Source organism: Alosa sapidissima, chromosome 11 (assembly GCF_018492685.1).
Source record: "Alosa sapidissima isolate fAloSap1 chromosome 11, fAloSap1.pri, whole genome shotgun sequence".
Classification (NCBI taxonomy): Eukaryota; Metazoa; Chordata; class Actinopteri; order Clupeiformes; family Clupeidae; genus Alosa; species Alosa sapidissima.
In genome coordinates, this window is record NC_055967.1 from 28047944 (window position 1) to 28075465 (window position 27522).

The 27522-nt window shown below is 43.1% G+C and overlaps 5 protein-coding genes across 6 annotated transcripts in view; 3 read left to right on the plus strand and 2 right to left on the minus strand.

The window, feature by feature from the left end:
* The window catches only part of ccdc113 (coiled-coil domain containing 113), a 6664-nt gene extending 2227 nt beyond the window's left edge, over nucleotides 1-4437 (plus strand). The window contains exons 6-8 of the mRNA XM_042111217.1: nucleotides 225-332; nucleotides 844-999; nucleotides 4117-4437. Coding sequence (XP_041967151.1) covers nucleotides 225-332; nucleotides 844-999; nucleotides 4117-4191 — 339 coding nt within the window. The 3' untranslated portion in view covers nucleotides 4192-4437. The remainder of the gene's footprint in view (nucleotides 1-224; nucleotides 333-843; nucleotides 1000-4116) is intronic.
* Nucleotides 4438-8304: 3867 nt separating this feature from the next.
* Nucleotides 8305-13370, minus strand: znf319b (zinc finger protein 319b). The gene is made up of 3 exons (XM_042111213.1): nucleotides 13277-13370; nucleotides 12770-12879; nucleotides 8305-11145 (listed from the first exon to the last, which is right to left on the minus strand). The coding sequence occupies exon 3, from the start codon at nucleotides 10760-10762 to the stop codon at nucleotides 8927-8929; it is 1836 nt and encodes a 611-aa protein (XP_041967147.1). The 5' UTR covers nucleotides 10763-11145; nucleotides 12770-12879; nucleotides 13277-13370; the 3' UTR covers nucleotides 8305-8926.
* Nucleotides 13371-13451: 81 nt separating this feature from the next.
* Nucleotides 13452-17431, plus strand: usb1 (U6 snRNA biogenesis 1). The gene is made up of 7 exons (XM_042111219.1): nucleotides 13452-13746; nucleotides 13871-14058; nucleotides 14388-14571; nucleotides 15859-15912; nucleotides 16405-16510; nucleotides 16681-16764; nucleotides 17106-17431. Exons 1-7 carry the CDS (start codon nucleotides 13607-13609, stop codon nucleotides 17211-17213), a joined length of 864 nt encoding a protein of 287 aa, XP_041967153.1. The 5' UTR covers nucleotides 13452-13606; the 3' UTR covers nucleotides 17214-17431.
* Nucleotides 17432-17860: 429 nt separating this feature from the next.
* On the minus strand, nucleotides 17861-26688 carry pla2g15 (phospholipase A2, group XV). Its single transcript, XM_042111216.1, has 6 exons — nucleotides 26343-26688; nucleotides 24964-25120; nucleotides 23877-23995; nucleotides 22651-22749; nucleotides 20064-20288; nucleotides 17861-19751 (listed from the first exon to the last, which is right to left on the minus strand). The coding sequence occupies exons 1-6, from the start codon at nucleotides 26479-26481 to the stop codon at nucleotides 19237-19239; spliced, it is 1254 nt and encodes a 417-aa protein (XP_041967150.1). The 5' UTR covers nucleotides 26482-26688; the 3' UTR covers nucleotides 17861-19236.
* Nucleotides 25688-27522, plus strand: part of ccdc135 (coiled-coil domain containing 135) — a 31388-nt gene continuing 29553 nt past the window's right edge. Inside the window, exon 1 of one of the 2 annotated variants that reach the window (XM_042111207.1) lies at nucleotides 25688-25701. The gene's annotated coding sequence lies outside the window, so the exon portion shown is untranslated. The remainder of the gene's footprint in view (nucleotides 25702-27522) is intronic. The other variant, XM_042111210.1, reaches the window with a different exon arrangement.

Sequence of the window (27522 nt, forward strand, 5' to 3'; positions counted from 1 at the left end):
TTGTGGTGTGGTTCAGTCTAACAGTAAGCGGAGGGAAGTATGGAGTTCAACATCTTATAGAAGAGCCGTATTGCTTTGTTTTTTGAATGTTTGTCACTGAGCCCACATTATTTGGAATCCTCCTTGGGCCTGTTGCCATGCCACCTTATTATTTTGACTGTTGGTTGATGTCTGTGTGGTGGTGTGGTGGTGATGTGTGCGGCCTTCTTGGTTGGACTGTGCAGAAGAAGCTGCAGAACATAACCTGTGAGTCCAAACTGCTGAGCAGCGAAATTGCCACACGGCGAGACATGCTGGTGAAGATCGAGGAAGAGACTGAGCAAGCTGAGGAGGTTGGATAGCTGGTGACATTCAGCCATTTACTTTCTATTTATACTCTCTGGCTCTTGTTTACATTGTCGCATAGGCCAAGACTGGCCAGTTTCACTAATAACAACAATAGCCACACCACTTCTCAGAATGGGTGTAAACAATCTAAGTGGTGCTGTCTGCAATCTAGTCATAATACACACAGGGCATTAAGCATTCTACGTACTTATGGTTACTTAGCCACCCAATCTGCTGTGAGATTTTCCAAAAAGCACTCATTGGTCTATTGGCTTTGGAAATGTATATTAAATCACGTTGATAAAGGCACCAGTTGCTTCCAGCGGCACTAGATATGGGAATTTCATTTAACAAGTGTGTAATAACTACCATCAAAAGCCCTACAAAACAATCAATCAAGACGAGGCTGCTTTTCTTCTGCACTGCTGTTAACTGTAATTTACACAGTGCTGTTTACTCTGCTACTAAATCTGTGTTTATACGCCATGTTCCTCTTTCCCAACCGTGCCGTATTAGGAGCGTGCGAAGGCTGAGGTTCTGAACAGGAAGTTACGAGGCCAGCTGGCAGACTACCGCGTGCCACCCGTTCTGCAGTACATCACGGCCAAGGCCTCCCATCACCAGCTGGAGCAGACTGTCCGAGCCTGGGAGCGCAAAGTAGAGATCTCAGAGGTGAGGATACAATCATAATGTAGCGAGAATATCAGATGACCAGTATCTATTTGGATTGATCATTTCCCTGACAATAGAATGGTTTCAGTCACCAACATGTCTTTGTAATTCCATACAACACTAGTTTACAGTAACTTTCAATGCACAGTCTCATACAGATGAAGAATGAAGAACGAAGTTACATGACATCAGAAAAACACATGAAAACCTGATTTCTGAAAATCTGAATTCTCAATGATTGGAATGGTGCTTGGATTTAAAACACCAAAATGTAAATACTAAAAATAATAACAGATGCTTCGAGGGTTAGCTTCAGCATCACAAATGGCCAAGGCATCTTGACGTCTCGAGTGCTTTATGGTGTTTTAAGCCCCCACCGTTGACTTCAAGGCAGTGCTGTGACCATCCTAACTCTACCGTCCTAACCATAACCCTTACCTAACCCTAGTGCCTTCCATGCAGCGCTGTCTGGAAGACAACATTGGGGGCTTAAAACACCAAACACCCTCTCGAGAGCAGTTCAGTGCAGAGCCCACTTCTGCCCATATTTTTGTAAAAATCCAATTAGGTGGCAGTGCACATTAGTGATGGACACAAACGTATGTTGTCTATACAGCTTGGTAGACGTTCCCATGAGCTGTCAATTTTCAGGCAGGGAAAGCTTCATCTGTGTAGATGGCATACTGTTGTAGCCACCTCTACGGTGGTCGACAGGTGCAAACAGACTGCATATTAAAAAATGGCTTGCCTGGTGTCCCTTTTAAGAAAACATCTTCATCAATTTGACAACACATGAGCAGCATTTACAAAACGCGCAGCAAATTCAGACACTACCCACTATTACAGATATGCAATGCATATTCACACAACACAACGGAAGTGTTTCCGGATATGCAATGCATATTCACACAACACAACGGAAGTGTTTCCGGAGGACATATGAACACGGCTTAGCACAAATTAATTAGATGGGCATGTTACATGCACACTTGAGACCAAATATGTCCACAGCAAGTGCTCTGGAAGGTTGTTTTAATTTATGTCATGACCTGCACAGATTACAAATCACTTTTGCACGCTACATGCTAGTTTCTTTGTCTCCCTCTAATAGGTAGGCTAGTTGAACTGCATTATTCTTTATCCAGCACTGCCACCTACTGTTACAACATGCAACACGGCCACAATAGGCTACTCTTGGAATGGACAAAAAAAGTACTTTTTTTACATTTTGGATGGTATACCACAGACAGGCTTGGTGCAAATGAGCTAAAAGGTAACTGTGTTGGTTTTAATATCTTAATGGCATTCACTTACATTTTAGCTCATTTGCTCATGTCCAGATGTCAAGTCAAGTCACTTTTATTTATATAGCACATTTTTGTATGCAGAGTGCAACCCAAAGCGCTCTACATACAAGACTGATACATAAGACAAAAGATGCCAGACGGAGCGGCGTAGTCGCCAGCGCACCCGTGACACCAATACATCACTTTTAAGTATCCTCCGGAAACACTTCCGTTGTGTTGTGTGAATATGCATTGCATTTCTATAATGGGTAGTGTTGTCTGAATTTGCAGCGCGTTTTCTAAATGCTGCGCATGTGAAGATGAAGATGTTTATTTTACGTTGCTTGTGTTTTGTCGATTTGCATGTTTTCTTGGAAGATGCAGTCCGTTTACACCTGTCGGCCACCGTACATCTCTACTGTAATGTGACACCCAATGGGCCTTTTGTGAAAAAAGTGGCCCTATGTTTTAAGATTAGATTAGATTAGATTAAACTTTATTGTCATTATGCAGAGTACAAGTACAGAGACAACGAAATGCAGTTAGCATCTAACCAGAGGTGCAAAAAAGTGCAATGTAAACAGTATAGACAGGTAGTGCAGTATAAATACATATAGTGCAGTGTAGGCAGTAGTATACAGTTAAGAGCAGACCAAATATGGATATGCAGTATGAACAATATAGATATAGATAGATAGATACTTTGTTGAACCCCAGGGAAAATTCAAGATATGTACAGTATGTACAGATATGCAGTGTAGTGACAGTGACATCAAGAGTAGTGTAAATAAGTTTATGTGCAGTATCTAGTGATGGGGACGAGACCGCCTATGCCGAGTCCGAGTCAAGACCGAGTCTTTGAAGGGTCGAGGCCGAGTCTGTTGGTTTCCAAATACAGTCGAGTCAGAGTCAAGACCGAGTCTTTGAGGAAGCAAGTCCGAGTCGAGACCGAGTCCTTTAGGAGTCGAGACCAAGACCATAAAAAAATGTCAGTTTTCATATTCATAATTTAATATCACCCCAGTTAATAATCAACCATTAGGCCTACAGACTAAGCTAGATTGGGAATTGTTTAGAGGAGCAGTCTTAACGTCTTAATATGGACTATGCTGACCTACAGACATTCACCGGCAGCAGAGCCATAGAGATAAATAAACGGCTCTGACGGCAGTATCTTTGCATTGCACCATGGGATGTCATTTTTAAATAATGCCGGTCAACATTGCATTTTATTATTATTGTTGTTATGTGTTGTGCGTTTTTTTTATATGAACATAAAAAATGCATTGGTCTCGAGGACTCGGTCTAAAATTACGAGTCCTTCTCCTCCCACTGTGGTCCGAGACCGAGTCAAGACCGAGTCTTTGAAGGAACGAGTCCGAGACGAGACCGAGAAAGCAGAAATTGGTCTCGAGTCCGAGACCGGACTCGAGTACTACATCACTAGCAGTATCAACATTATAAAGTGTAGTATCTTTTTAAAAGATGGCTACAGCCAAAAAGCTAGAGCAGCTACAGTGCTACACTCTGGGGGCATGATTTTTAAAGATGTCCCCCAATTGTAGCACTGTAGCTGCCTGGCTGCAGCAACTCGAGCTAGGTATTTTTTTTTTTTTTTTTCATACCGACAGTACTCGGTGAATTTGAGAAACAGAGATCTGTTTGAAAAATCGCCAGAGTTCTCCTTTACTATCTACCAATGAAATGAGTTGGAGCAGTAGTTCCTCACCCTCAAGTTTTACATGCTACATGTTATGTTATTACTACAAATAAATCATGTTATTACACCATACTTATACATCATGCTGTTGTTTTTGTCATGTATGTCCAGATGGCCCTGAAGACCCACACCAAGGCCTGGAACAAACTGAGGGCAATTGCTGCTGGACCAGGACATGCCTCCTAAATAACACAATCAAAACAAGGAGCCTTACCTCACTGGATGTGCAAATGGACATTTCACATTAAAATATGTGTGTATTGTACAGATAAAGCAAATTGCTCAAGCCTTCCCTGACACAAATCTTGACAAAGTTCTGTTGTCTCACAATGCTACTCATCGTCCACAGACGATATTGTAGAATGAATACGGTAGATGACTACCATGAGCTCACTAGACTAACATGAAAATCAACCAACTAGACCCACTTTACCTACACATGGTTCTTGTGTTCTTTTCCTTTGTTAAATAGGTATATTTTGCCTCAGTGTATAGTTACTATTTAACACTAATTCAACACCTATTCCTTAAATAAATATTGTGCAGTAACCATTCTTACATCACATCAAGATTCGGAAGGAAATATTAGACACTGGTAACCGCACTTGCCTCTTGTAATGAAATAGGCATATTTGGCCTTAGCGTATAATTATTGTTTCTACAAATTCAACACTTATTCCTCAAATAAACATTGTGCAGTAACCATTCTTCTATCATTGCAAGACTTATAAGGTGAAACATGTGAGATTGGCAACTGTACTTACCTGTTGAGATGAAATAGCTAGCTGGATCAGAATAATGGAGACTTCCTTACTCCCATAAAGTGGTGAAAGGTGAGGAGGCAGTCAGAACACCATCTTTACCATGAAAATACTGACAAACTTACAGATAACATCATGTTATTAATGAAAAGGTTTATTTGTTAGTGCTGTGTATATTAAATGCTACATACAGATATTTTAGCATGAATGTACACATCCATTGCCACATGATGTAATTTAACTAGCTCATCCACGATCTACAATTTTGAAAAAAGTTAAAGAGTGAGTAAATGCACCAGAAGGTGCAGATACCAAGAAAGACTACAGGAACTAACACAGCAGGCATGCATAGGGTGGAGCCACGGAGGCCATAGGGGGAGGAGACACATGCTAATGCTTTCTAAGGTCAAAGGTCAAGCCATTTCCAATGACACCACTACAGTCACCCTCATCCTCTCCCCTGCCTCTCTGACCACTCCAACCTAGAATATAGATATTTATATATAGATCTTAAACAATATTAATAAAAAAAATTAATATACAACGCAAACTTGAGAACATAAAAACACTTGACATACATAGTTTCATTTAATCCCACTTGATGTCAACCTTGTCTTAATGCCAGGAGATCTCAGAATTTATAAAAAGCAAAAACAAAGAAACAAAAATTTAAAAACCTTATACTCAGAAATGGGCACAACACACACACACACAATATGGGATTATGAAGAGAAAAATGTAATATATATATATATATATAAATATATATATATATATAAAACAACAAAAAACAACAACAAAAGACAAAAGGGGAGTAAGCTGGGTTCAGAATCCAACCTGACACCCCATTTAAGGCCGAAGAGTTCCAGCGGTTAGCCCACTGCAAACAGCATCAAACTGACACATTTGACCCTAGCACGAACAACAGCATAGCTAACACAGCCAGCATTATTGCAGACAGCACTGCACGAGTGCAGCTGTCACCAATACAGCAATGTACTGTAGAGGACCTTGCTGCACACGTCATAACCATGGATCTGATAGTACAATAGTATCACGCTGCTGCAACTGACAGTACTGCTTACACACTGCACATCCAGTAGTGCAGGTGAGAATCCTGCAGCGAGCGTCATGGTAACCGTCTGGCAACATTGCAGATATCTTCAGAGTAGAGTAGGCCTGGCTACTGCAACAGGGGGCTGATGCAGTCGACTGCAACGGAGATCCGTGGCCTCTGGTAATACTGCACAACATACTGCTCCACCGCAACTCAATAAGGAAAAAACAAACAAATAGAACAAAATAGACAAAATGTGCAGGGCCTTGCTGTGTGATTTCTGATTGGGGACACCTCCAAACCAGATAACATACTAAAGCTTTATCAGACTGAACTGTCTGGAAGTAAGTCAGTAAGATTTCCTGTGCTTTCAGAGTCTCAGTTAACATACTTAACAAACCATGACTTTGACCTAAATCTTTGACGTTGTTTAGTGACCACATATCTTAGTTATGCATGTCCGCAGATTTTAATTTAAAATACATATCAAGTCATACATTTGGCAAAGTCAGCACAAATTTCACATCATGTCTCAACAGTAAGCACCAGACAAACCACTGTATCTTGCCAAACATCAACTCTAACCAAGTGTAAAGCTAATTTTGACTATTCACCAGGCTAACCTTCAGTCTGGGGTGTGAGTCAGGCCAGATCTGAATAATGGAAACCCTTCAAACAATTCATAAATATGTGTTGCTTTGTGCACTCATCTCACATAACACATTACCATGGTTCTGTGCAGAAACCATTCATTAAAAATGAGAAGTTGCTTCAACTTTAAGAAAATAAGTAGAATAAAGAGCCTCGGCCACTTAGGAAACCGTTGGTTTGTCAATGCTGCAGGAGCCGCTAACTCCTAGCACTTAGAAGTGTGGCTGGAGGTTTTGGTGAGCTAGTCTGTTCTCAGACAAACAGAGGCAGACACGCTGGTGAAAGACCAGACGCTGATCTGGCCTGGGCCGTGTCAATGCCAGGTCGGTCACGGAGTCAGTCGCCAGCTGAGTGGTGGACGCAGCCGAGGGCTCCAGCAGATGGACAGACGCATGGCAAGACCAACGAGGGACCAGCAGGCGGAGAGGTGTGCGTGTGTTGTGTGTACATATACACATCTACAAGCAAAAAACGCTGTGGACAAACAAGACTTGGAGCTCACCAACACAAGTGTGAAGCCATAAGCAAAGTTAACTAAAAAAAAAAAAAAAAAAAAAAAAAAACACAAAAATATCAAAACCAAAAAATAAAATAAAAATTAGCAACAAAAAAAAAAAGTTCAACCATTCCTGTGACTCACAGGGAGGATAGACTAACTGGTGGAGGTGCAGAGCCCATGACACAAAACCACTTCCTTTACACTTAAACACACCATCACAATCAAAACTACCACTACTAGAGAGATAGAGAGAGAAATAATATGAATCAAAAAGTCACATAATAAAAAGTAGTTACATATAAAATAGATGATGCAGTTAAGAAAGACAATGCAATCTTTTTTTTTCCTTTCTTTCTACGACAGAACTGGTAAACAGTTGGCATACATACTATCTATGTACATACAGTAAGAGAGAAGAGGAAATCTTGTTCAGGACTGATCTGTGTGTGTGTGGAAATATGAAGAGTGAAATATATATTTCTATATAATTTCTATATATGCATGTATATAGCAGTGAAATGTGTAGACTGGGGGTGGGGGGGGGGGTGGGGGGTCACGATCCAATCGCTGTCCCTTGGGTACTCTGGTACAGTACAGACCACAGGTCGTCGCCGTGGTGATGTAATCCGGTGCAGTGCAGGCTGCTGCGGCGGGTGGAGATGGGGTGCAGCGCGGCACAGCTCGGTACGGACGCCCAGCCGCCGGGACACTGGGGCACAGACAGACTGACACGCTCACTAACGTGTATTAGTTAAAAGACAGCACAACATCTGTTTCCCCTACAGTTTTTTTTTTTTTTTGTTTAAAAAGAGTCAACAAACAAAACCAAAAATATATATAAAATATTTTCACACTAGCTATGGGGTTGTATGTGGAACAAGTAACTGCAAACAGGTTAATTCACACATATGCACACACATGCACACACTCACACACTCTCTCACACACACACACACACACACACACACATACACCCACACACAGAGGAGTAATTATACAGTATGCTTTCACTTACAGTGGTGCGCTGGGCTTTCTCAGCTTGAGGACAGCTAAATACCCAATACTGTTGTCATTATCACAGGCAGTCTTATGTAGGTGGACATTTACACACACACACACACACACACACACACACACACACACACACACACACACACACAAGAGGAACAGGTCAGTAACAGCTGGGGGGACAGAGACTTGTGAGAGAGTGGGTGAGTGAGGCAGGTTAGACCTGTGGACCATGTATGGCCAGGGGTGGTGCAAATGTGTGTGTGTGTGTGTGTGTGTGTGTGTGTGTGTGTGTGTGTGTGTGTGTGTGAGAGAGAGAGAGAGAGAAGGGGGGTAGGGGTGGGTCTGTGTGTGAGATAAGAGGCCGGAATCTCCCACCCACCACCACAGAACCGTTTCGCTGGAGCCCACAAGGGAACCGTTCCTCATTCCTGTTCCTTCATCTCAAAATGAGACAGTCAGTCTGAGTAACACCTCTCTTCAGCATGGTGTGTGTGTGTGTGTGTGTGTGTACAGGATGGGGGTGAGTGATTATGTTTGAGAAATAAGGAACAGGCAAGTGAACATATTTTAGCATAACTAGGAAGGGGGCAGGTAGGTGTGTGTGTGTGTGTATGCATGTATGTCTGTGTATATTGCAGGGAGGGAGTCTTCAACAGCCTCAAAAGTTCAAAAAACGGAGGGAAAAAAACAAAATCAGTTTGTGGCACCATCCCTCATCCACGAAAAAATCTTTTGCACGCACGCACACACACGCACACACACATTGATGCTTGATGAAAAGGTAGCTTCTTATCTGAGGGGAAGGGGTTCTGTGTAACAGGGTAAGAGGGGGGCTAGGTGGAAATTTGGGATATTAGGAAGGGGCCTTCGGCCTCCGGCTGGAATATTTCATCGGCCATTCCCCTCACGGGGACGGAGGGGGAGGGGAGGGTTGTGTGGGCCTTATTGGATGAGGGACGGGACGGGATATCCGCCCCCCTCGGCGGTGTGCTGGACCGTGTGCTCCTGCAGCGCCCCCAGGTCACCGAAGCGCTCTCCACACCACACGCACTTGAACTGGGCGTCGCGAGCGTGAACGCTCTGGTGCTTGGCCAGGTGTTCCCTCTGCTTGAAGCACTTATCGCAGCTTGAGCACTTATAGGGCTTCTCGCCCGTGTGCACGCGCCTGTGTCGTGCCAGCTCCGAGGTGTACTTGAAGCGCTTTTCGCAGTCAGGACACTTCAGCGGCTTCTCGCGGGACGGATCGCAGCGGTGCTGCACGAACTCGGAGGAGGAGAGGAATCTGCGGTCACACAGCGAACACTTCAGAGGCTTCTCAGCACAGTGCGCGTTCTGGTGACGCTGCAACGTCGCCGCTTTTTTGTAACCTTTCCCGCACACATCGCACTTGTACGGCTTGTCAGAGTTACTGCTCGACGAGGCCTCGCCACACTTGTGGCGCAAGAGCTCGCCCGACTGGCTGAAGCCCTTCCCACATGACGCACACTTGAACAGATTGTCCATGCCGTGGACGTGCTGGTGGTAGAGAAGGTGCGAGGGCTGCAGGAAGCCCTTGTCGCACAGGTTGCACTTGAAGGGGCGATCGGCGGAGGCTTTGTGCGTGCGACGGTGGCGCACCAACGCGTACTGCTGCTTAAAGCTCATCTGACAGTCTTCGCAGTGGTAGGGTCGCTCCTCCGAGTGCGTGCGCTCGTGCTGGCGAAGGTCCGACGGCCGCTTGAAGCCCTTCCCGCACGTTGCGCAGCGGAATGGTCGTGCACCTTGGGGCTGGCATGTGTGGTGGAGCAACTCGGATGACTCTTTGAAGTGCAGCTCGCACAGGTTGCACTTAAACAGGTGCTCGCCGGAATGGGCATACATATGGCGCACCAGGTGTGAGCGGTGCTTGAAGGTCTTCTCGCACACGGCACATTTGTAGGGCCGCTCTGAGCTGTGTGTGCGGTGGTGGTGCTGCAGGTGGGACATCTGGCTGAAGCTCTTGTCGCACGTCTCGCACTTGTACGGCTTCTCCCCGGTGTGGACACGCTCGTGGCGCGTCAACTCGGACAGATGGCGGAAGCCCTTGGAACATACTGAGCACTTGTAGGGCCTGTCGGGCACCGACGGCTCGAAGGTGGGCTGGGAGGAGGTGCCCACAGCGGCACTGCCACTAGCTGTGGCCGCATCGGAGGAGGGCTGCTGGGGGTTGGCACTAGAGGTCGGGGTGGCGTTGCCAGATCCTGGCCGGTAGGTCTTCTCGCAGATGGAGCACTTCATGGGGTTGGTGCTGTTGTGGGCGTTGTGGTGCTGCGCCAGGGAGGTGAGCAGGGAGAAGCCCATCTTGCAGACGCCGCACACGAACGGCTTCTGCTCCACCTGCACGCACTGGTGCTCCAGGAGATCCGTGGCCTGGTGGAAGATCTTCAGGCACTGGGTGCACTGGAATGAGCGGTCTTGGCTCACCATGCACTGGTGCTCATGCGGGTTGGCCAGGTGGGAGATGTCGTGGCCGCAAGCGCCGCACTTGTGGCCGCCCTCGCCCCCTACCTGCAGGGAGGGCTGCTGCGCCTGCGCCGGATGCTGCTGCTGGCCGTGCTGCTGCCCGTGGTGCGGCTGCGGCGGCTGCGTTTGGGGCTGCGCTTGCGGCTGCTGGGCCTGCTGCTGCTGCTGTAGGGCAGGGTCCGGCTGCAGCACTATGCCGTACACGGCGCAGCCCAGGGAGCTCTCGGCCCCCGGTGGGATGGTGTGCACCACCGGCGGGGGCGGGGCCACGGCGTGCTGCTGCCACGCCTCCGTCATCCTGGATCGGCTGTAGGGATTCAGCTTTGGTGCGGAATGGGCCCGTTTGCCGTGCGGATCCAGGGGGAAGTGACTGGACGACTGGCTGCGGTGGGACAAGTGGGGGGGCACGGGGAAACTTATTTTGCCGGTTCAGTGGGACCCTTCTACAGAGAAAAATGGGATATATATACTTGTTTGGATGAGGGAGTGAAAAAAAAAACACGTGTTCCACTTAAAGAGATGCTATGATGATGGGAGTGGATGGGTATCAATCAAGTGAGAAAAAAAAAGGAAAAGAAAAAAAAAAAAATAGAAAAGGTGTGGAAAATGGCGTGGAAAATGTTTCCCTAGTTTCCTGGTCCTGGTCCGGTTGCTCAGGCTGCTCCAGATGTGCACATGTCCTGTGAGGAGATAAGGCATCATTACTTGAAAGGCAGCACTGATCACAGTCCATGCACTCTAGTGAAGGAACATGCACAAGTTTCCATTATTTTTGTTATTTGCAATATAATGTGTTGTACGATTATAACCATCAGTGGTGTTTTCCCCCCTAACCACTATGGTGTTATAAGCCTATGCCGAATATGAATGCAACCAAAGTAAAGTGAGGATTCTTAACTGAAACTTGATAAGATTCAATTTGTCAACAACCAACTCTATGGCTGACGTGATGGCTATGGCGCCATAGCTATCTCTGACGAAAAAAAAAAAAAAAAAGACCTAACCGGGAAGCTGCCCGTTCCGTATTTCAAAATGCAAGCACTACCACTTCAGTAGGCCACTTTAGTAAGTTACTAAGCTGGCTGGGTGGTCTGAAGTTAAATTAAGTACTTTTTTCCATTTCCTCAATGCAACCCATCAGCGACTGCAAGTTACTAATATTTACAGCAGCTCGTCGCAGTGGAAACATTTTACACATCGAACAATCTTAAGAAACTTGGTAGAACGTAACAATACTGATACTAGTACAAAAGCAGCAGATTTGGAAATTAATCTGTTCTTCGGTCCTTGAACACAAACAATATATAATCACAGCATTGTGCATTCCAATGTACACAAATGAGAACACAATCTGAGGGGAATATGCACAGTTAAAACGCACAATTTTTGCTGTCTGACCTGGTGATAAATTATAATGAAGCAACGTGCAGTCCTACGCGAGCTCCTCGAATTTGTTGTTGCAGGACAATCATAGAAAATATGTTTTTGTTATACCATACGTGGTGCTCAATAAGGTCTAGGAGGGCATGGGGTTAGCTGTTCGCTTCACCTATTCTTGCAAAGACAACCGTAGAGAGAAACCAGTGGCAATCACAAACTAGGTGTGGTGGGTAAGGTTGTGGTTAAGGGGTTTCAGGAGGTAAATCGGTGGACTAGAATAGATTATTGTCCTAAACTAGGTCTACTTAGTCTGTAAATTGAATAGAGGGGACGAGAAAAGTTTTAACCAAAACGGAAACAACGGCCTGTGTTGATCAATGGGCGTCATTAATTCGAAACACCATAATATTGGGTGAACGTAATGAGTTCTCAGCGTTATCTCGGGGCCCTTGCTAGCCATCAAAGCTACGCATTCGTCTAAGCAGGTTAGCCTAGTTGTCAATACACCCAGTTAACGTTAGCTTGTAACGAAATCCTACAATTCGCCAATTTCGACCCAATAAAGATCGAAGACAACAGGCAATCCATCTGATGTATAAACCGGCGTTGACTGTGACAGCAAGCATAGCTATTTCAGTTTGCGTTGATCTGCTAAAAAAGAGCTGTAGTATAGCGAACCCTTGCATCAGCGAGTTTGCAAAACAGCTAACGCGCTAGCTAGCGACAGCTAGTATTAGCATAGCCGCTTAGCTTATTACATTCAGAGAACAAAACGTTTCATGACAACAACACATACAATATTCGATTATAACAAGTGCGCAATGGTTAACTACCTATAGACATGCACTCTATGTAGCACACATGAAAAAACCTAACCATAATCTTCGAAATATACGGCCTGGAAATAAACCGTAGGCCTGTTACCTCAAATATCCACGTCCTGTCTTGGTCAGTCCTATACCGTAGGCCTCTCTTCTTCCTCTGGTGTCTCAATCCCGGGGATGTATCCGTAACTGGAGCGACTCACAGAACGTCTATAATGTTAATAAGCACATTGCAATGTCAACGTATCCTATATTAATTAAAATGATTTAGCATGGCTATTGATGTGCCATCCACAATCCCTTGTTTTTGAATTTCTAGTACTAAAGGGACACTGAGCTCGCTGACCACCGAAACCCCCACAGGCTAACGCGCAAGCACACAGGAACCTGAATAAAAAAAATAATTGGCATCTTCACAAAACATACCGGAACTCACCACACGCTACTTAACTCATTCGTAAAACCCTGGTACTAATGGCAAAATATCATGTTCATTTCACCGTTCATATTTACCTATTTCAACAAAAGGCTATATAATTTTTACATCGAATTCATGCCAAACACGGTAAAATTGAAATGAAAAATTCAATCCACTTGCATACCCTACCTCTATTGTATCTCAAAACAGCACGCGTCGATCACCCAAATATATTCCACTATTTTTAAACACCATCTTTACAAAATGAATGCAGGGTTTCCCGGCTAAAAGTAGCTTGTTTCCATATGTGCTTGGAAACGAGCGGAACCATCAGACTTTAGTTACATTGTTTCTTGATGTACTGTTTATGCTGGTGCGCTGCAGTGGCGCTTTGCATTTGAACGAAATATGGGGTCAAATGTGATTTTCCCGATATTATGAACGTGTGCCATCTTCTCGTGTTTAAATGGAGGAATATAAATATGTCGTGTAATCTGTTGTTACCAGTAAGGCCATAGAATGCTGGTGAGTTACAGCAGCAGCTCCGAGGATGAAAGTGATTGTTTTACAGTTCAAAGGAAACGATCATGCAACGTTACCTGCCACGACGAGGAGGACTTGCGCTTCGGCAAGAGGACCAAACTTGAGGCTGTAAACAGGTGAATGTTTGTGAGTGTGATGTTTTGGGCGTATAAAATGAAAGATTATGTCGCAGTGATTAGATTTTCAATATATAGTAACGGAAGCTTTTTTGCTTTACACTAATACCATGTTCCCCATTAGCCATGGTAGTAATGCGCAAAACAAAGAAGTCCTACCTGAGGAAGAGCGTGGCCGCCTACCTGTGCCCGATACCGTGCTGCATATGTTCCGAGAGGAGCAGAGGGTTGACGACAGTGCTCAGCACGGAGGGCGAGTCCGGTCTTTCAAGCATGAGCGGGGGAATTGGGCCACATACGTTTTCCTGCCGTGTAAGTCTTGCATTTTCTCACAGTAATTTTTGTAGCCAATATTTAGCAGGCATTCCTCAAAGTACATGTGCTCCAGTGCCTGATGAATGGGGTGTAACTGGAGGATGTGTGTGCCAGACTTAGTAATTTTATTTTCAATTAAAATAGATAGATTATATAGATATCTATTTTTAATGTTTTGAGATTATAGTATTTCCAACCCCATCTATAAGTACCTTTTATGTCATGATGTTCTGAGGTGCGAATCTCTGTCCTTGTAATGTGTAGTCCCTCTTTTGAGCTATAGCTTGTCGATCTAAAGAGTGACAGCAGGCGTCTTCGTTCACCAGACACACCAGATGAGGCATTCCTGGAGCTGTTGGACGAGGTGACAGCCCTAGCCAGATCCCTGGATGTGCCCCTGAATCATGCAGAGGAGTTCCACATCAGCTTGTCCCAGACAGTGGTTCTGCGACACCACTGGATCCAGCCATTCGTGCAGTCCCTCAGAAACAGCCTGGCTGACACCAAACGGTGAGTGCTTTCTTACTCCTCAAGATAGATAGATAGATAGATAGATAGATAGATAGATACTATATACTATACTATAGATACTTTATTGATCCCCAGGGGATTTCAAGAGTTCCTTTGGATGATCTAGGATAGGTGGAAAGACTTGAATGCATTTAGCTCAGGAGGGAATCTGACCTTGAAGTAATGAGTGTGTAGACCAAATTAGATCAGAGACACATCCATGCGGTGTGAGGTACACATGGCCTCTAATAAAGTAATTAATAAATAAAAATAAAAATAAAGTAAGCAAAAAACAAATCTGCACTTACATCTGAAATGTAGACATCTAAGTATAAGTATAGAAGTATAAGTATATATACTCTTTTGATCCCGTGAGGGAAATTTGGTCTCTGCATTTATCCCAATCTGTGAATTAGTGAAACACAAACAGCACACAGTGTACACACAGTGAGGTGAAGCACACACTAATCCCGGCGCAGTGAGCTGCCTGCAGTAACAGCGGCGCTCGGGGAGCAGTGAGGGGTTAGGTGCCTTGCTCAAGGGCACTTCAGCCGTGCCTACTGGTCGGGGTTCGAACCGGCAACCCTCCAGTTACAAGTCCAAAGTGCTAACCAGTAGGCCATGGCTGCCCCTGTATTTCGGGAAAAAAACATGCAGATCTCTTGTGTAAATCATCAAAAAGTTATGCATATGTAATTACACTTACACATTATATAGCCATATTCTACTGCTCTTTATACTTTTCATACTGCACATACACTTATTTTTACTATTATAATGTTACTGTTACTACACTGCACATATCTGTACATAATGTACATATCTGTCAACTGTTCATACTGAATATCCATATGTATTCTGTTTCTATAATGTTACTGTTAATACACTGCATATATCTATATATTTACTACTCTTATGATGTTACTGCTACTACACTGCACTGCACATATCTCTACATGTTCATACATTGTTCATACTGCATATCCATATCTATTTTGCTCTTATAAGGTTACTGCTAATACACTGCACATTTATATGTATATTACTGTAAACCATACCACTTTCTTAATTGTATACTACTGTCTACACTGCACTATATATCTCATACTTTTTATACTGCACCACCTGTCTATATGGTGTATATCACTTTTCTGCTTTTTTGCACTTCTGGTTAGATGCAAACTGTATTTCAAACTGTATTTCATTGTTTCTGTTCTTGTACTCTGCACAATGACAATACATCTAATGTAATTCTCTCTTAAACCAATCAATACGGCCTCTCCACAGGTTCCTTTGTTTGGCTCAGAGACTGAATATCTACTCAAACAGCGAGAAGACCAGGTGTGTTCTCCGTTTCACCTTTGACCCCAAGATATAGTTTTAGGTGTTTTCGATTAGCTTGCATGCTACTATAAGGCCGCAATTAGACAGGGCGCTGTTTTTGCAGTGAATGGTGGGTTTTTTCTGTTGTTTTGTATTGGCAGTAAGCATTTTGCGTGCTGCTGAAGCTCACTGAGCGCCTCACACTTTGTGCGCCTCGCATTTTTGCAAAAGCATCCTAAACACCTGGAATTTAAAAAAAGTTCAACTCAAAGCAGAAAAGCCCCTGACGTCAGTCGCGTTTTTATGAAAACATTTCAAAGCAGCAAGCAGCAACGCGTGTCCTGTCTGATCACGCCCTAAAAGGGGAGAAAAAGGGCTCATGTCAATAAGTTAGTGGGCTGAATGCCACCAAACTATCAAACCCTGTACTGTACAAACTGTGTACCATGTACTGTCTCTGGTCTAAACCCTGGAAATATTGAGTCACTGATTATGTCTATATGCATGCAGGACATTTGTGGGTTTGGAAATCTCCACTGGGCATGCTCAACTAACAGAGTTGACTAAAGTGATCGACAAAACGATGGAGGAGTTCCGACTCACAACATTTTACCAGGTTTGACGTGTAAGGGTATACACATTCTGCAGATGTAAATGCATGCTCAAGTAAACAAACATTAGCAACACTATAACTTTTGTGGCTTTCTACTTCTTCTCGTTTTCATGGTGGAACCTGTAGTGTTGGTTGGTTTCAATGTTCCTGACTGACTCCTGTAACGTTTTCAGAACCCTTCCTTCCACGTGAGCCTCGGCTGGTGTGTGGGTGACCGGACGGACCAGCTCCAGTCAGCATGTTTGCCACAGCTGCAGGTAGGAGACTCGCCACGACCAGGCCGGCACTGCGTCTCTCGGAAGCAGAGCTTCTCTGCTGCACAACGCCACTGTTAATGCTGAATGTGTGTATATTGCTGAATCTGTGCATTGTCTATCTGTTTGCACTGTTAATGCCGAATGTGTGTATATTGCTGAATGTGTGTGTTTTATGCACCTTGGTCCATATGGAACAATATTTTTTTTCAGCTGTATAAACAACAATAAAGGCTGACTTGGCTTGACAATGCTCAAACAGCAGATATGTGCTGTAGAGCTTGCTGCTGCCATTTGGGTTTTTGTGCTGTTATGCCCATGATGCTATCTCTCTGTTTATTTAGAGTCTTTTGGATCACCATGAAGATGGACCCTTCCAGCTGAGGATAGATTGTGATGAGCTGCGCTGCAAGACTGGAAACAAAGTCTTCTCCTTTCCCTTGCCTAAGTAGGGCTATCAATACCTAAACCATACAAATCCCCCTAACCGTTGCAGTCTAAATATATCTGTTTAGTCAAAAGTAAATAGTTCACATGCATTTTCCTCAGTACTGTGAATACCATTTTAAAAGGAAGATAAATGTGGCCAAGAATGAGTGCTCAGCTCATCCTGTTACTGGCTACAATCCACATTTTTTTAGTAGTAAAGTAAATAAATCTTTGTATTTTCCTTTGCAGTGTGAATATTACTTTGAATGGAAGAGAAATGTGTCTGAGATTGCAAAACTGGTTACTGCGTTTGATTAGTCTCTGGGCATAAATAACTTGCTCAGTGAACAGGGAAAGCCCACTTGGGCTAGTAGAACTTTGGTTAAAGGTTCTAGTACTGCCATGTCATTGTTATTCTCATAGGCCTTTGCTGGGACTTGCCATGTTTAGAAAGACATTTGTGTGTGTGTGTGTGTGTGTAAGCGGGAGGTGTCAGGTTCATTACGTTCAGAAATTATGGTCTGAACATTATTGGTGATGGCAGAAGAAACATAATGAGACTTATTTCATCACATGTGGTTAACTCCCAATCTCCCATTACAATAGGCAATCTAGCTCTGGCCAGTGGGTATTACCACACACACACACACAACAAAAGGAAGACCCAGCATTGTTCTTTGGTAGATTTTAAATATTATCATCCAGTAAGCACAAATATTTGTGAACAATACAAACAGTAATTTCCAGCATTTTCACATTGATCGATTCACCTGCGTGTGTGTGCGCCGAGTCGACGAGATGCCCGATTTGTCTTTCAATATGACCATTGGTAACACGCATGCCTAGTAACAATGTTAGACCACTGTGGTTAGTAGAAATGTAAAAGTTGACCAGGCCATCAAAGTCATGTGAACCCTGATAACAGGCAGGCTTTGGACCATGCCTCCACCCTTGATTGTCGCTGCATTTTTGCAACGCAACAGATGTGTGACCTTAAAAAAATTACACTATGATGCTGAGAGGTGGTATATAGCATAAGCATAACAATTCTAAGGTAAAAAAAACATGTCATGAAATGTCAATAAATAAAAACAAATGACAAATATTGATGACTTGAAAAACAGTCAGAACCAGAATTCCCAGGGCCCCATGGTCCCTTCTCAAGCTCTAACTGCTGATATGACACTTCCATTTTAGTAATTCATGTGTTAATAACAATAAGATCACAACATCAAGATAAGAGATAGAGGATGAAGTCATACCTGAACAATTAAACACTTAAAATGGCTCTAACAATTATCTTTCTAAAATCAATCAAATCAATACTGTATGTCCACCAGTTAATAAAACTTGATAATAAAAAAAAAAAAAAACATTAACACATTTCTATAAAGCAATCTCATCCTGTTAAGGTTTTTGCAAAACAGGAGATGGCCTACTCTTTTCCACAGAGTAGATACAGAACAGAGGCACTACATGTCACAACTATACGCTCTGACATTAGCAACAAGAGGAATGGTCAGTCCAAATGGCCTGGCAGGACCTACCACAACAGTAGAACACTATAGAAAGAGTAGGAATTCAAATCAGAGTTAAATTGAGAGCTAGCTAGCCACTCTGTTCTTCATTGGTAATGGCACATAAACCATCAGAAACAAGGTACTTCTCTCATCCATTGAATAACAGACTCCTGGTCCACTGTGGTTGGCAGGGTCAGTTGGCGGCAGTGGCTTCATCCTCTCAGGACTTATGCATGAAGGTGTTTCGGAGGTTTGGACCCAAACAGCAGTTAGCTCGGTCAGGTACAGGGCGGCCCTAGCTCTGCACGAGGTCACTGCCAGACCTGCTGTAGAGTCCGCATCTACCTGGACTGAGGGGGTATGACAGGTTAAGGGGTTGGGGTTGTACAACTGGGGCTCAGAAGTCGAGGGCTGTTGTGATGCACGCCACCGTTGAGGGTTAAAGTGTCTTGAGCGTTGGCCGTGATGCAAGCCACAGATGTTTGAGGGTTTACGTATGGTGTTTGTGCGTTTATGTCTTCAAGGATCAGGGCTGGTTGAGCACAGCCTTAATGTAGGCCACTGTGGTCTGGTTGAGCAGCATGTTGACATGCTCATTGTCAGGGAGCTCCACGAGCTTGACTGGGTACGCCATCTTTCCCACCCAGTGCTTACACTGGATGGCACTGAGCAGGTTGACCGTGCCGTCGCCATCACCAAACGTCACCTCGTCCGGCTCCGAGTCAGGGAACGTAGTGTATTGGTAACTCTGTGTCGTGGGCACACCGCTGCCGTATAAGCAGTGAACGGGCACACCAGGATGCTCCAGGTCACCCACCAGGTGCTCCGTGTCCTTGTGCATCTCCCAGCCGTCGGGGAAGCCCACGTCCTGGAAGAAGCGCTGGTAGTCGCGTACGGTGTAATTGGTGGTGGGAGTCTGGACAAGGACCTGGTCTGCAGGCCAGATGTTGCCGTTGGGGAACAGCCAGATGGTGGACACTGCCGTGCGCTGCTGCTGACGAATCTTCAGCGAGCTGATCACCGGGATGCGGTTATTATCACCTGAGAAAAAAAAAAAAAACACACAAATATACACTTTTTAGTACAATAGTCAAGTGCATGGAAGAGTCTCTCTTTTTTTAAAAACAGGGAAAAGGCTCAGAATGCATTTTTAAAAGCTAGTAGAAGGTATAAACCACAAAAGTATGCACAAGCACACACACACACACACACACACACACACATACAAATACACTTACATGTATTAGTACAACAGTAAAGTACATGGAAGAGAATCTCAATTATCTTGAAACCACTAATGTATGCACAAGCGCTCACACACACACACACACAAACACTCACACAAATGCTCACCAGAGGTCACTACTCGGACCGTCTTGACAACACCAGCCCATGGCGCGCCTAGCGAGATAAAGGTCTTAATGTATTTGTCCTTCCAGGCTTGCGGCTGATGATTGAGGAAGTAGAGTGTGTACACGTTGCCCATGCTGTGGGCGATCAGCGCCACTGGTCCTCCAGCTTTACGGGCCATCTCCTCAATCATCTGCTGCAGGGCCAAGAAGTACGCCTTGTTTTCATCTGTGGACACAAACACACACACACACACACAGAGAGAGCAAAGTCACATGGCGATCACCCACAACTGACATCATTTGTGGCTGTGAGTTTCAATGGCTGATGAGAGATAAAGAGAGATACAGAGAGAGGGGAAAAACAATCATATACCTGCACTTTGCTTTCATTTATCAGCAAACACATACTGCATGCATACATACATTACAATGCATTCCATTACCTTAAAATGCATACCCCTACAGTGGCAATATCCTTATCTGGCACAGCCACATAACCAGCTGTGTCTACACAGGTTACCTGGGTTCAGATGACCCATGCACACGGTCATGCACACACGCCTGAGGATGGGACACACTCGCAGAGGGGCATTTTAATGGACTGGATTTCATTCTTTTTCAAGCAAGTAAACAAGTCCAAAGCTTGAAGTAGCTAGTATTTGCCATGAAATCATCTATAAGCCTAAGGTTCCCAAACACTGTATGAGGACTTATTCTCGTTTGATATCAAACTTTGATGAAAACCCAGGATTCAACTGAAGAGGTTGGTCCAACTGTTTTGTTCTTTGCAATCAGTCGTATATACACTGGGTACTATCTATCTACTGTCCCATATAATTATTATTTAATTTAATTTATTCATTATTAAGTACTATTATCTTTTCCATTTTGCAGTCATGAAGTTAACCAGGTTTACATTTCACTACTATTTGTACACTGTTATAACTGTGCATGTGAAAAATAAATATCTGAATCTGAAATCCTAATGGCACAGCCTCTATCTGAACTCACCACTCCATGCACAATGCCTTTCACCCACCTAGTGTGTCCAGCTCCAAGTGGCAATGGGTCAAGAATTAGAGCAGAGGTGAAGGATTCAGACAGCTACCAGTTACAGGAAGGCTACACTGAGGCATGTAATTGAAGTGTTAGGTTCGCGCAGCGTCTGCTGCAACAATTAGCTTCCAGTATTATCAATGGAACTGGCTACACCAGACGTGGTGGCGGTAGGTACGTTCGAAAAAATTAGAGCAGTCTTCTAAAACTATTTTTACACTTCGCGAACGGAGCCCTTCAGTTGCAGACATGGTGTAGCCCGGGCCTTAGAAAGATACCGAAAGCTATTCTACAATCAACATGAGGAAATGCAGTCAAAGCAGACATTGCATTTATATAGCACTTTTCAAGGCACCTAAAGCGCTTTACAGTAAAGGGAGAACCTCACTAACCACCACCAATGTGTAACACCCACCAGTAGATTTGATGCAAGAAGCTTTCTGTACATTCTCTTAGTTAAATAGTGATGAATTCCATTCATACTGACATTGTTCAAGTACAATAAATAAATGTGAATGTAAAACAAAACAAAAAACACAGCCATTTGATTTTCTGCTTTAATTCAAGCAATCATGAAGCGATGGGTAAAACTCAGATCTTTGTAAACTTGAAATACCGATGCTATTAGACAGATGGTTCCTCTACTTCTTTCATGCACCTTTCTATCCACTTCCTTTATCTGCATACTACTTTTGGCAATAGACTCTGGTGAAACTAAAGCCCAGTAAGTCTTCACTAGTCGAGGTAAATGGTTAGGTGGGATTTTTTTATACTGGCATAGCACTATTTCTTCATATTAACCTTGATAATGTATTACCATGTTATTGTAGAAACCCTACGCCTTACTACTAGCACACTAAATGGAAAAACATGAAACCATTTTCCACCACTTCCCCTCAGAACCCATTTAGCTGGGAGAAAACCAGGAACTGAAAATGGCAGAGGCGTGCTTTGGGGTTAGGTTTGGGATTCTAATTCACAATTATAAATAGTAGCCTACATATAGGAATAATGTTCCTGATTGAATATGAACTTCCCATATTTTCAACATTAAAATCAAAACCCGTACTCTTAATATATAGAACCCTGTCGGTGAGTGCCATTACATTAAATGCTACGTAGAGAAGAAATACATTTCCCAGTCTGGGCATTTATCCATGGAAACTTCCTGAGATTCATAAATCAGCTAAATTGATTTATGCCCACTAGGCAACTAAAGCAGCATAACCCTGTTTATGAACACAACCGAGTGGAGTAAGTGATTAGGAAACAAAGCTGAACGTAGTCACAGTTCCCAGGCTAATCTAGACGTTCTGAGGTGTTGTCCTGTGAAACCTAGTGTTGTGATGCATGCCATTTTGTTGCACACTAGGTACTATTGCTTTGCTGTGCAGTTTTAGGTCCTGTGCCTCAAGATGTGTAAACTCCTGCGTTGCAATGGGCTATTTTGTGTTGTAATGGTTCTGCTGGGATATGATGCACGGTGTTGTGTTGTAATGGGCTGATGCACTGTGTTGTGATGTGCAACTTACTAGGTGCTTTTCTCCAGTCATAAGGAGCCCCACGGATGTCATCGCCTCTCACATAGCCATCGTTAACCAGCCCTTGCACTATGGCAAAAAAGTACATTCCTGCAACAGAATCAGAATCAGCATCAGCTTTATTGGCCAGGTTTGTGTAAACAAACAAGGAATTTAACTCCGGTCAATCTTTGCTCTCAAAGTACAACTGTTGCAAGAAAAATTGAGCAAGCAGACAGAGGCAGGTTTGAAAACTGAAAACTGAAAACAGGGTGAAACATTTATTGGTTAACAATGGTGTTAGAACTACGAGCTCAGAGGCCAGCATATGATCTCGGAGGCCAGCATAGCTCACCGCTTATGGCGGTGGCCGACTGAACCTCCAGATCGGCGTCTTCCCTCTGCATTTAAAGCGTAGCCCACCTTCTTTGATTGTGTCAAGAGGAAAGGACTCATCATCAAATGATTAATTGTCGTCATGTGTCCTCATGAGGTTCTAATGATTGTCTAAGTTACAATGGGTCATGTGAGCATTTGATTGACAAAGGTCACAAGAGCAGTTTGGTTGACAAAAGGTTTGGCATGATCAAAGGCTGGGGTGATGATTAAAATGAATGTTAAAATGCATACACTCTAGAATGTTAAAATGCATACACTCACTACATGCATTTCTCACTACACAACACTCACTTAACATATAAGAATAAAGAATAAAAAACATAAAAGAATATAAAGTAGAACAGTAAGAATGGAATGAAGAGCAGTAGAATATGAGTATGATTATGATTACAGTATGTACATTTACAATAAATAGAACATTATGGGTGGGATAGGGCAGTGCAAATTGTCCCCGTCAAGGTTGCCATGGTCGTAGACACTTCAACAGACACAAGTAAGATACAATATACAATTGAGAGAGAGAGTATAAATAGTGCAATATCAGAATAGACTGAGATTTAAGATTGAAATATAAATACAGTGCAAGGCAGTTTATTGCAATGATAATGTATTAATAACAATGTGAGGTAGATGAGCAGAACAGTGTTGATAAACTTTGTTTAGTGTAAGGGTGGGGGCTATTTCTGGGCGTTCAACAGATACACAATACAACATATACACATGCAATTACACAATTAAGACACACATACACACACACACACACACACACACACACACGCACACACACAAAGAGCAAAAATACAAACACTGGATGTCTATGTACATAGTTGGGTACTTACCCACACTGTGTTTACTGGGGTCCAGGTACTCCACCGTATCTGTTCCCCCAAACCCTGGTACTCTGATATCTACTCCCTCTGGCGCCCCACTGGTCCGTGTGGTGCGATTATAGATCAACCTAAAACGACAAAACACACACAACATTTAGTATACATACGCAGAAACATAATGTATATGAATGCCCGTACATACATATTCACTTATAATGCAAACCAGCTAAAACAGACACCATCACAAGCTCCCATAACAAAAAAACTCAAATTATCGAAATTACGCATTAAAACAACAAGCACACGCTGACCCACAAACCAGCATGTGGACTTTTTTGAGTGGGGGTGGGGACATCATTTTCTTATGAATAACAACTTGTTAGAGGGAGAAGATAGATAGAAAGATAGATAGATAGATACTTTATTGATATGAAGAGAGAAATTCCTGCCAGGTGCCAGTCACCCATGTAAGCGGATGAAAAACTGACAGGAATGGAAAATCCTCTCTTCCACTTTTGAGATAAAAACCAGGCTAAAGTCCACTTCGACTGAAGATGCAACTTATTGCACTGTTCGACTGGTGAACTAATTGGCAAACATCACATTTCAATTCTAACATTTCTGTGTCGGTCTCATCCTTTACTTACCAGTGAAGGCTTTGGTTATCTAAACCCTTAACCCGTTTACTGCCAGAGGCGCATATATGCACCCACAATGAGTGTGTTCTAGGAGCATCATCATTGTCAAGTCACTTTTATTAATATAGCGCATTTTGTATATGCACAATATTGTTGCCATAACATGTAGCCATAAAAGCTGTGCTGTAGGTGTACTGTAACACCGGTGTGACGGGAAACGTTGGAAAATGAATGTTCTAAAGAATATCTGGATTTATTGAATTCAACATGGAATTCTAGAACCTAAAATTGTTGCAGAATGGAATCTTTAGTTAGAATGTTCAAAAAATTCACACCTTGGTAAATGATATAAGAGGTGTATCTATTTTGTCCCGTTTTTGGTGATCATGTTCATCTCTGTGTTAGAGTGCAGAGGAGCGGTGCTGGTGCTGGTGTATGTATGTGTATGGCGAATGTACCTCATGTTATCGATCCAGCAGTCTATGGCAATGGGCACCAGCAGTTCGAGGTTGAGCCATAGTGTGAAATAGTCATTGGTCTTCTTGTAGCAGATGTAGTGGACCACACTGGGCTTGTCCAGCTTGGCCTCCAGCTGGTTGCCCAGGTCGCCTGGAACTACACGGCGAACACACACACGCGTGTGCAGGCATCAGGACCCCATTCAATGTTACACAAACATTAAGACACTCACATATATATATATATATATATATATACACATAATGTTTGTATATACAACACTCTCATATATATATATATATATATATATATATATATATATATATATATATATATATATATATATATATATATATATATATATATATATATATATAGGCTACACCACTACAACTTGTAACATAGGCCTGAAGCAAACACATTTAATTCCTGATCGCCACACTGCTATGAATGCACTGGCTTAGTCACTGCCTTTTAATCGGCCCGAGAATGAGACCCGAGTCCAAGAGCTCAAACTGGCACGCAAATTGTAGACTAAACCAACATTCAGATGTAACCGCAGAAATACCTAAATGAGAACTTTAGCCACAAATCTTTTCACCTCTATCTTCTGACTACACCAACACAAAGCTGATTCGTGGGTAACTAAACACAAGTTAAGATAGTGGATAGTGGGTGGATAAGATAGATTTGGCTGAAATAGCAACCACCACCTTGCTCCTATCGACGTGTGCTCTGTCTGACCTTAGACTCTAGTTATAGTAGGCTAAATGTCTAAGTTAGAAAACAAAGATATAGAAAATATAACGGATTTAAACCATATAGACTAGCTATATAAACAATCATATTCATGAGTTTGACTTGTGTAGTTATAGGCTAGCTTATATTTTCTCTAACGCACCAACAGCCAGACGGCCGTGGGGTGAGGAGGAGGCACATTCAGTCATGGTCATATGACCACCTGTCATATGAACGATCCTGAAAAAGTAAACAACACAATACAAGTGTCGACGACGAAACTCGTTAACCTTCTGAAAATGTAGACTACAGAACTCCAACATCCCTTTTGGAAACACATAGGCTGGTTAGGAAAACAAACCTTTTGGGCAAAGGAACGTTTCGCTCATCGTAGAGTCGATCTAGCAGATAGCAATTGTGACTTTATGACAAGAATTGAATAAATAGCCTACTGTCTATGCAACATTCTAGGAGAAACGTAGGCTATCCATCCTTGAAAGTAGCCAACATGCGCCAAGCTAGACTAGCCTAGTCGACAAAACAATGTTACACTCATCAACAGTTGAATAGAACCAAAAAATGTTCGACATAGCCTAATGTTATTTTATTGTCAAAATCATGCAAGTTAGCAAGAACTTACTTATAATCACAGGGGTTCTGTCCGAGCATGGCTTCCCTGAAGAGCATTTCAGACTTCTGCCTTCAGCATATGAAGTCAACCAAGCCAACAAAACAAACAGCTGGAGCACAGTGAGAAATAAGCAGTGTCCGGACACCATCTCTGTCGGAGCTGCATTACATTGTCGACATGAGACAACTAGCAAGTTCAACAAACATGAAATCGGTCAGCCTCTTCAACGCTGGTGATGCAAGCCTATCGTTGGCTACGTACTTATAAAACGGTCAAAAGAGCATGGTTAGACCAGAGTAGAAGACATCCGATGCAATCGTTTAGAGTACAGGAAATGGGCGTGTATAGGCATCGGCGTGTGATTATATCACATAACCAGAGCCGGTCTTATTAGACTCTGAAATAACACAAAACCGGTCATATAATCGAAAACCCTGTAGGCCTGGGCTACATTGCTCAGACCAAGACCTATCATACTGCTCATGAGGGTAATTTTTATTTGGAAAAAAAAACAAAAACGGTAGAGCAGTTTTTCAAATTAAAATAAAGATAAGAATGTATCTAAGAAAATGGAGGACTCCACCTAAGCTGTGGAAATTGGTTGTAAGGCTGCCTACACACACACACACACACACCAAAAGCCAAAAGTTACAATTGTAAGTTGATTGTGATCTAGATCAAATTCATTCAGGTTTGATCATGCAACCCATGCCTATATGGACTATGGACATTAATGGATGAGAATATTTAGCTCCATATTTAAGCTACTTCAAGTAGGCCTGTGCTTTTCAACAGCTGAATGTACTGTGGTAACAACAACACATGCTATTTCCTCTCCCTGAACAGTTAACTTCACAATCACACCTCTTAAAATACTTGTGGCAACTGTGGCAGCAAAGCAGCAGGGATGATGCTGGCTTCATGCATCAATTATAGTAATTTCTTGTCAGTTATCTTGCAAACTACACCTTACAATACTTCATTCAATTGTGTACAATACATGCATTTGTGTGTTGATTTGCTAGGCTACTGTGCAAAAGTCTTGCGCCTGGCATGTTTTGCTTTGGCTGTGCTGTTGGACCATATATTTGTTTGTATGTATATCCTATTGGAGTGCAGTCAGAGAGTACAGGAGACGTGCACAATATTGAAGGGCACAGAAGTTGTGGTTTTTGATCTGGTTCTGTTT